Genomic DNA, 10,476 nt, shown 5'->3' with positions numbered 1-10,476 from the left:
GATTCTATGATTCTATGAAAAGTGATGGTTCTGAATCTTATTTGCTGAACTTACTAACCTCTTAGTTCATGAGTTTCCAGGGTATGTATTTAGGGAATTTAAGGGGTGTACATTATTTAAGTATCTGGATTTCCTGCCATGTGGCACTCCACCGCCCACCCCCTCCCCTCTGGCAATATTACTGGTCTTTGAACTCCAGGGTGTTAATATTCACATTTAATCTTGCTGTCTTGATAATACAAGTCTGCCTTGTGCCACCTGATTCATGAATGGTTGCAACAGTCAGCCTGTATTAACTTTGCATCTTACAGGCCATATCTATGAACACTAATTTATAACTGGTTAGCAAATGAGTTCAGTAAAAAGGTTTTTGAATACTTAGAGATGTGTTAGGTTGCAGTTCAACCCTTACTGTTGTCTTTCCTGACTTTTCCTCCTCTTCAGATACCCTGACTTGTGTCAAATGGGATCTTAGCCCAAATCATCTCTTGGGAAGATTCCTCCTGCATGGCTGCTTGTGCACACTAATCGTAAGAAAAAGAGGCAACTGAGGATACAGGGGTATTGTCTCCCTTCCTCTTTTCCTTCTTAGTAATAAAAGAAAGGGAAAGTAGTAAGTAAGTAAGTGGAAGAAGAAACAGCCTTTAAGTATATAGGGCTCAGTTTGTTGTTGTCGGACCACTTGCCTCAAATGTTTCTCTCATTTCCCCTCTGACAGCATATGTTTCTGTCCTGAATTTGGGAGGTTTTTTTTCCTCACCCCAGATTGCAAAAGATACTTGTCTGACGGAGGGAAAAAAGCCCTTAGTTTTCTGGACGGGTAGGGGTCTTTTTGGTTTGTCAGTTATATTTACCAACTCTTCGCAAATAGAGGGAGTAAACACTCGATAGCTGGAAGTTACACACAGCTCAACTGGATGCTCTTAGGCTCCTTGGGAGCTCCTGAACCTCTGGTTGCTTATCCACTTCTTATTTTGTTCAGTCTTGTCCTTGAAAAACACACTTGCAAACACACAAAAAGCAAATCCCAAACCTGTTTAAAAAGAGCAGCAAACTTAAGTCTTACTGTGCTAAACACAGGGTAATTCTGATCAAAAAAACACCCCAAAAGCAGGATCTCCCACTTGCATGACAAGACAGTCAGCAAGCTCTCATGTGTTTAAAAATAAAATAATTGTAGTTAGGATTAGTGACATGTATGTTTCTTCTTTGTCTTTGAAACAACTTTGTTTCTGGTGCGCAGAACAACAACTGTTTATTTTCATAGTCCTATTACTCAGCTTGGGGATGAGATTTACAAATAAAAGAAGCAGGGAGGGAAAGAAGAGGAGCCTGTCGACAAATGTAAAATCTTGAAACTGTTTTGAAGTTGGAGGGCTTTCTTAAGCTTTTTACACTGTGGATACGACTGAGGTTATGAGGATATAGTTGAAGTTTGTATACTTAGGTAGCTACATACTAGCACCAGTTATTCTTAATAAAACAAAAATCCTACCAGGAAGTTATAATTTATTTGAAGTGAGTGTATTTAACTGGAAAAACAGGTCAGCTGCACCTGCTTATCTTTGTGCCTTCTGACTGAATTCCTTTGAGTTGTCAGGGCTGGCACCAATTCTTTTCTGGAAGTAGGTTTGGCGTGTGGGGTGTTGTGGGTTGGTGGTTTTTTTTTTGTTGTTGTTGTTGGGTGGTTTTGTTTCTTTGGGGGGGGGGGGTGTGTGTGGGTTTTTTTGTTTGTGGGGTTTTTTGTTTGTTTTTAATAAGTTTATTTATTCTTACACTCTTGCATCAGTGCCAGGACTACAGACTCTGAATTTATCCAGAATATCTCACTTGATTTGACAGCTGGGGCTCTCGTGTGTGGTCGTCTGAGGTCATTGGTGAATAGATCACAATTAGACAGGCTTTGGAAATAATACACAAATTAAAATACTTGGAAGGTTAAAAATAAATAGTATGCTTGCATGTCTCTTGCATAAATTTAGTTTTTGCTGGAGCATACAGGTCTTCTTCAGCTGCAGCGCTGGGCCCTTGGTATCCCGCTCGCTAATGACTGTCGGTCTCTTGGAAAGAGCTCAGTGGGGTTGGTTTGTATTTTCCTCTGGTTGAACTTGAGTCCTTATGTTCATTCCCAGACCAAAGAGTGAATAGGTACCCAAATAGGTTGTGCAGAATTTGAGTCCTTGGGCTCTTGTGCATGTGTTAAGTTTTCCGATGTCTACTGGGGGCTGGTTTATTTAAAGCAATTGTTTGCCTAACGCCAGAAGATGAATAAGCAATATATTTATATGAATAAACAGCGCAACTATCAGGTCAGTGTACAGTGTTCCTGAGCAGTTACGGTAAATGTCACTTTTCATCGTGGTTACACTGAATATATAGGCTCCTGCTGGAGATTCTCACATAAATTTATGATGTTCAGCAACTTGCAGAGCCAAGTTTTATGTATATCTAATATGATTAGTAGTCTTCTGCAGGGAACCTACAGTTTGCCTTATTTCTGTGTCCGTGTTGCTCCTGGTTTTCTTACCTATTTACTATTAATGGTTGCTTTTCTCATTTTCTTTATTATCTTAAGTATTTTCAAGGAAAAAGATGGCTCTCCTGCCTAAAGTATTATGTAACTGTAAAACTGTACTGAACATAGCATGTTTGAAAGGCACTGAGTAGTATAGGTACATCTTATTCTGGAAAATCTATTCTTGGAGCTATCCTGATGTGTCTAAATGTGAAACAAGGACACTCCTCCAGATGCTTGAGACTCAGTGGAAATTGAATGCCGTGTTTAGATGGATGGAAGCTTCATCAAAGAACAATTTACAGCCTAATTGTAGGATAGTGTTCCAGACTGACAAGTTCTGAAAGATTTGTGATATTCATGTGTGGGGAGAGGTGGGAGGGATGAAACTTAAGATTTTTTTGCTTGTTAGTTTTAGCATATGTTAAATATTTCAGTCTGTTTATGGCTTGACATCTGATTTGTTGCTAATATACTTCCAAAGCCAGGGAAATTTGTGGTGTGATAGGCTTTTTTCCAGCTTGGTTGTGGTGTGGGTTTGGTTTTTTTTTTTTTGGTGTGTGTGTTTTTTGTTTTGGTTCCTCTCCATTGCTTCCTTTATCATTTTAGAGTATATTGGACTACTCAGTGGTCAAAGCTTTAAGCCAGAGAAGAAGCAAAGTGGCAAAGAAGAATGTCCATTTTTCTGAAAATCTGAAATTCACATAAAAGCTACCTTGAAGTAGAATATTGTGTGTGTAAAGAAATTATTGTCAAGAAATACTTCTCCACTATGAATGGAACTATTTATGTCTTATTCAGAGCTACACATGCTTGGAATGGATTTTAAAACGCATTGTTTAATAAGATCCCCAAATTGACTATATGGTAAGTAGATCCTAAACAATGTTATGGTTCTACATCATTAGAATTATTGGAAAAGATCTTTAAGATCAAGTCCAACCATCAATCTAATAATACCAAGTGTATCACTAAACCATATCCCCAAGTGCCACATCTACACATCTTTAAAATATCTCCAGGGATGGTGACTCAGCCACCTCCCTGAGCAGCCCCTTCCAAGAAAAAACACAAGGTTTATCAGTTGGCCTCGGCCCACTGATCCAGCCTGTCCAGATCCCTCTGCAGAGCCTTCCTGCCCTCAGTCACATCAACAGTCCCACTCAACTTGGTGTCATCTACATACTTACTGAGGGTGTGCTCAATCCCCTCATCTAGGTCACTGACAAAGATGTTAAGCAGAACTGTCCTCAGTACTGAGCCCTGGGGAACACCACTTGTGATTGACTGCCATCTGGATTTAACTCCATTCACTAACTCTTTGAGCTCGGTCATCCAGCCAGTTTTTTACCTAGCAAGGAGTGCACCCATCCAAGTCACGAGCAGCCAGTTTCTCCAGGAGAATGCTGTGGGAAACGGTGTCAGAGGCCTTACTAAAGTCTAGGTAGACAACATCCACAGCCTTTCTATCATCCAGGAAGCAGGTCACCTTGTCCTAGAAGGAGATGAGATCAGGTTCATCAGGCAGGACCTGCCTTTCATAAAGCTTTGCTGAGTGGGCCTGATCACATGGTTGTCCTGTAGGTGCCACGTGATGGCACTCAAGATGCTCTGCTCCATAATCGGGCACTGAGGTCAGACTGACAGGCCTGTAGTTCCCCAAATCCTCCCTCCGGCCCTTCCTGTAGATGGGAGTCACATTTGCCAACTTCCACCCAACTGGGACCTCCCCAGTTAGGCAGGACTGCTGACAGATGATGGGAAGTGGCTTGATGAGCACTCTGCCAGCTCCCTCAGTCTCCTTGGGTGGATTCCATCCAGCCCCATAGACTTCTGTGTGTTGACGTGGTGTAGCAGATCTCTAGCCATTTCCCCTTGGATTATGGGGGTTTCATTCTGCTCCTTATCCCTGTCTTCCAGCTTGGGGAGTTGGGGACCCAGGGAATAACTTTTTTATTGTCTTTTACGGCGGTAGACAGATTATGTTCTAGCTGGGCTTCGGCCCTTCTGATCTTCTCCCTGCATAACCTCGTGACGTACTTGCAGTCCTCCTAAGTTGCCTGTCCCTTCTTCCAGAGCTCATGAACTGTCCTTTCTTTACCCTGTGTTCCAGCCAAACCTCTCTGTTCACGGGGTCGCCCCTGCCAGCTCCTCTTCTGGCACTTGGGGATGGCCTGTGCCTGCACCTTTAAGATTTCCTTCTTGAAGCTTGTCCAGCCTTCCTGGGCTCCTTTGCCCTCAGGACTGCCTTCCAAGGGACTCTGTCATCCAGGCTCCTAAACAGGCCAAAGTCAGCCCTCTGGAAGTCCAGGGTAGCATTCTGCTGAGCCCCCTTCTTACTTCTAGAATCAAAGAACCTATAATTCTGTGATCGCGGTGCCCAAGATGCCCTCCAGCAATCACATCCCCCACCAGTCCTTCTCTGTTCACAAACACCAGGTACAGCAGGTGCATTCCCTCATTGGCTCTCTCACCAGCAGTGTCAGGTGCTTACCTTCCACACACTCCAGGAACCTCAGAGGTTGTTTCCTCTCTGCTGTGTTGCATTTCCAGCAGATATCTGCTAAGTTGAAGTCCCCCAGGAGAACAAGGGCTAGCGATTGTGAGGCTTCTCCCAGCTGCTTAATCCTGGTTGGGTGGTCTGTAACAGACTCCCACCATGACATCTGCCTTGTCGGTCTTCTCCCTGCTTCATACCCACAAACACGCAACCCTATCGTCACCATCATTAACCTCTGGATAAAGCGCTCCCTGACGCACAGGGCTGACCCCACTGCCTCTCCTTCCGTGCCTGGCCCTTGTGAATAGTTTGCAGCCATCCATTGCAGTGCTCCAGTTGTGTGAGTCATCCCACCGTGTTGCCGTGATGGCCACTGTATCATCATTTTCCTATTGCTCAATGACTTCCAGCTCCTCCTGTTCGTTGCCTGTGCTGCGTGTGTTGGTGTAGATACTCTTCAGTTGGGCTACTGATCTTGACACCTTTTTAGTGGGAGAAGCACTAGTTCCTACGTGACTGTTCTGGGACGCTTATGTGGTTTCTAACACCTCAGTAGGCCTTGTGTCATTGTTGTCACATGGCTCTTCATCCCCTGCCTCCACTGATACAGCAGTCCAAGGGACCTCGTTACCACACCATCCCTCAAACATTAGAGTGCCACCCCCAAGGCGTATCTCTAGTAATTATTATTTTAACTTCATCTATTTAAACCAAAAAAATTTACTGACTAGAAATTTGGGGCTTATTTTATTAAGTAATTTCCATTAATTAAAAGAACGAGTTTGTTTGCTGTCATTGTTCTAAAGCAAATAATTAAATTGAAGCCCTTGAATTGAGTTTGCTGAATTATTATCCATCTTTCAACTGATAAAACTTTTTCCAGTGGATACAGAGGACATTTTGTTCATTTTTGAATAGACAGCTAAATTATTTTCTTACCATGTGGAATTAAAAGAATTATAAACTGCAGTAATGAGTTGGAAAGGAAAATTAAATCAAGAACCCAAGTTTGGAACCCCTAGTTCCAAAATCTTGATGGCCTGAAATTACTGTTGTTTCATTACAAATACTGTGTTTAATCACCTTTCAGTGTGAGAAGTTTATATAAACTTAGTCTGTGTAGCGTAACATTCAGACTGAGAAACTACTTCAAAGGATTGCTGTGTGTTTGTATTTAAGATTAATTAAGTGCCTATCTGAATTAGCTTGTTACAAGACCTGAAAGAAATTGATTCCTAGTAATTGTAGTTCACTCTTTTATAATGTAATGTATTTATTCAGCTTTTTACTATCTTACCTTGCTTGAATTTATGTCTAGGGTATGCTCTTAGCTAAAGGAAACTGTTCATCGTGTGGAAGTGTTAATAGTTGTAAACTGGTGAGGTGTAGTGAGAGTCTGTGCTGACGTGGAGAATGCTGGAAGTTGTGCAGATGGAAAACCTCCGCGGTGCGATGGGTGTATTGTGCAGCATGGGTGTATTGTGCAGCATTGAGAGTCTGTGCTGACGTGGAGAATGCTGGAAGTTGTGCAGATGGAAAACCTCCGTGGTGCGATGGGTGTATTGTGCAGCGTGTACTTACTTCTGGACAGTAGTCTATCCCTGTTGCTTGAGCAGCAGCAATCTATTAGCTTTAAACTGAAACTGGCACTTGAAAAACGTACCACTTTAATATCATAGAATCATGGAATGGTTTGGGTTGGAAGGGACCTTAAAGACCATCCAGTTCCAACCCCCCTGCCACGGGCAGGGACACCTTCCACTAGACCAGGTTGCTCAAAGCCTCATCCAGCCTGGCCTTGAAGACTTCCCGGGATGGGGCTTTCATACTACTGGTTAAAGGAAAAGGGAGTGAGAATTTTAATTGTTTATATCAAAACTTTTGCTCTGGAAACAGTTTGCTTTGGAATTGATAAAAATGAGGCAAAAGTGTAGTACTTGAGTCCAAAGCTATCAGTAGGGTCATGAAATTTAACTTAAAGCCATTTTATATTGGCTATGTGCGTGTTATGAGTGTTTTCCTGGATTCTTTTGAAATGGAAAGCCCACATAGAAATGTGTTTTATCACACTTTTCGCGGTTGATGCATAAGCCTTGATGTGCAGAAGTATGTAACTGAATATATAGACGGGAATAGAAATGCCTATTTTGTGCCTTCTCACAACGCGATGCTTCACAGCGTTTATCTGTTTAGACATCCTTTCTGGGGCAGGGAAGACGTGCTACCTGTTTAATAGGCTGCAGGTTGTTTTAGTACAGGAAGATGTGACTTCTGCCTCTGTACCAGTAACTGTTATGTATTTTATTATCGGTGTATGCATCTGGTGTAACTAAACTGGTCGTTCAAAACCTTGATCTTTCTGTTTTCCTTAAGGAGCTGAATGCGGAATCAATGCAGAAGTGGAAAAACAACTTGAAATGGGAAAGAAGTTATTGGCTGCTGGACAGCTAGCAGATGCTTTGTCTCACTTTCATGCAGCTATAGGTACGTATTGCAGGAAAGCGACTCTTGCGCTGAAATACCTTTAGGTGTTTGGGTTTTTTCCCTACTATTTGCTTCATTAAATATTTACTTTCTTGCAAAGTGCATTCCGTGAGTCACAGAAGTTGAGGCACCTTTAAGCAGCAGTTTGGACAGGAGCCAACGGAGATGTGGTAGAATATTTATGCTTTGGCTTTGATAAAAGAAACTGCTAAATTCATTACAGGATAAGTGAAAACTAAGTCACTGGTGGTCTGCAAGCTGGCTGCATGGAAGCAATCATAATTGACTGTGGTATCGTTTGATGAGGTGTTCCTGTATCTAAATCCATCAAGACTAGATTTCATCTTTACGAAGTTTTTCAGAGTATGTTTTTGGAAAGTTGTGTTTGTCCATACTTTCTTCTCTCCAGCACTGGAAAAAATTGAATGTTGAAAATACTCTCTCTCGTTATTTTTTTTTTTAAATTAAATCTTCACATGGGTGATACCTCGGTGGAACTGATGCTACACGTTTGAGATAGTGAACTGTCAGTGAAGTTTAACTGCCCCTCTCTTACACTCAACTAGCGAGTGAGCTCTAGTTTTGGTGTTCTGCATTTTTAACCAACTGCAGAGTTAAATGTTTGCTTCTGTAATGTTTAAAGCAACTTTGCTGGTTAAAATCCTTGAATTGAAGTATAGAGAGAGGCAGCGCCAGTAAAGACCACTACAATTTCTCAATTGCATGGAGTCTTTAATTTTTTTAAGTGGTTGGACTTTGTGTACAAGTGCACAGTTTTCACTGTAAGACTTAGAACACTAAGGTATTACACAATAAGGACTCGTACTATTGAGACTTTTCTATTTATGCCTGGGTGTAATAGTGAGATGTAAATGAAATATCCTCTTACTCTGAGCTATTAATGTATTCTGTGAGTTCTCCAAAGTCAACTTCCATTACATAAAGGGAAACGAGGGGGAAACTTCTTTTTCTGTGCTATGGAAGCTCCTCATCCTACCAAGAGATGGTCTGTTACTCCTTTTGCCTCGTGTGCCGCTGCTGAAGCAATCCTGTGGGATCTGAGTACAACTGGTGTTAAACAGTGTTTTATTCTTTATTATGGGTTTAACTTGGATTTGGTGAAAAGTCCAGTCCAGGTTGTGACCATGCAAAGGCTGGTCATGGTGCAAAGGCAGCAGTGAGGTGCCCACATGGGATGAAACCCCCTGCTTTGCCAGCAGTGTTGGAGCAGCTGGTGGAACTACGGGGTCACCACCTCCGTTGTGACCTTGGTGGGATTCTTAGTTGAATGTTGATTCGGGCATGATTGCCTAAGCTCTCATCAGGCTTCTCTTTTTTGCATTTTGCCATTTTGAAAAGATTTTAAGCACCATTTGCCTACTGTGTTTGTAGAGGAGGGAGAAGAAATTTCTCTAATTTCTCTAAGAAATTTCTCCTTTTTTGTGTGTACTGCATCATTGTAGACTGTGAAGTCAATGAACCTTTCTCTTGCCTCAGCCAGCCTAATTTTCTTTTCTTGCAAACATCTAAAATAAAAGCAAGCTATGACTGTATTTTCTCTCTCTCTCTCCAGTTACATTTTCCACTCTTTCTTCAATCCCATCAAATTGATGGCTTTAATCCTTCTCTCTGGGTAAATGTCAATTGCTATTCATTACTGTTACTGGGGAGCTTAAGCAAAACCATATTTTGACTGTCAGAAAAATAATCTTATGTTGCTGGAATGTGCTTTCTGGGTTAGCTCTTTCCTGTCTTTCATCTTGTGTGTATTAATAAGGTTCTTTTATTTCAGCTATTGATTTGTGCCTACTCTACACACTTAGTTGTATGCAGTAGGACATACTACTTCATTTTTTTCTTTTAAAGTAGTGACAGTTGAATTTACTTCATGTCCATAATGCTGGAATACAAGCGTGGGAGTTATTAAAATTAATTTCTGGGTGTTAGCATTTCCATTTTTAAGAGTGTGGATATTAGTTCAGTTCTCACTGGAAAAGGTGTTTTGGTAATGGAGGTGGCCACTTATAAAGCTTAATTGTCAACCATAAGATTTTTGGTAATGCTATTTGTTCCATTTATTTGAAAGAGAGTGTTAAAATTGCTCGATCTTAGAAGTTTGACCAGCAGACAACATGGAATGTGTATGGGCCTTGAAGTTAGCCTTTGGGTTTTGGTAATACATGTGCACTGGTCTGCCCTTGGAGGGGTGTTGGTGCTCACTTGAATATTAAAGAAAGAAGCTGGATTTCAGTGGATGGTGTAAAGGGTCTATGTGTCTGTGACAACACTGGACTAACATATTGGTCGTTGGGGGATTATTGGCTTGCAACCTGTGTGATGGACAGGGACTGGGATGGAGAATGACGAGTTAACGTGCTTTCAAATGTAGGCCTGCAGCTGGAGATAAAGGGCTAGTGTGTAGTGGCTGTTTCCCTGGACAAAGCTGAAAAAGATGTACATTTTTCAACTTCAATCATTTGGCATTTATGGTGTCTCTGTAATCTTTATTGTTAAATAATCAGACTGCACAGAAAATATTGCTTGGATAATGTTACAAATGTTATGTTTTATCGAAAAACACAATTTTTCCCGTGGCTTAGAAGTCAGGTAACATATTCTTAATCATTATGGTCTCACTGTACCTGAAGTTTCAGTTCCTTTGAGATTGCACTTTGATTACTGTTTGTTCACTTGCAGAGGGAGACTCTGATAACTACATTGCCTATTACAGAAGAGCCACAGTGTACTTGGCCATGGGCAAATCTAAAGCGGCAATTCGTGATTTAAGTAAAGTGGTTGAATTAAAGCAGGACTTCACATCGGTAAGTATTACTGGAATTGAAAATTGCTCAAGCTTAAAAAAAAACTGCTTTGAAGATGATTGTTTTTTCAGATTTTGCTAAACAGAAATAGAAGAGAGCAGCCGTGAGGAGAAGGACTTGAGGGTACTGGTGGGTGAAAAACTGGACATGAGCCG

The 10,476-nt window shown here is 41.4% G+C and overlaps 1 protein-coding gene across 1 annotated transcript in view; it reads left to right on the top strand.

The window, feature by feature from the left end:
• Window positions 1-7,388: 7,388 nt before the first annotated feature.
• Window positions 7,389-10,476, top strand: part of LOC104511687 (dnaJ homolog subfamily C member 3) — a gene marked incomplete at both ends in the record, with an annotated part of 11,021 nt that continues 7,933 nt past the window's right edge. The window contains 2 exons of the mRNA XM_010154403.1: window positions 7,389-7,499; window positions 10,197-10,321. Of these exons, the coding sequence (XP_010152705.1) occupies window positions 7,389-7,499; window positions 10,197-10,321 (236 nt within the window). The remainder of the gene's footprint in view (window positions 7,500-10,196; window positions 10,322-10,476) is intronic.

The sequence above is a fragment of the Eurypyga helias genome, unplaced genomic scaffold (genome assembly GCF_000690775.1).
Source record: "Eurypyga helias isolate BGI_N326 unplaced genomic scaffold, ASM69077v1 scaffold11246, whole genome shotgun sequence".
In the NCBI taxonomy this organism is placed as follows: domain Eukaryota; kingdom Metazoa; phylum Chordata; class Aves; order Eurypygiformes; family Eurypygidae; genus Eurypyga; species Eurypyga helias.
The sequence above is the reverse complement of the archived record's forward strand: the minus strand, read 5'-3'. Positions and strand labels throughout refer to the sequence as shown.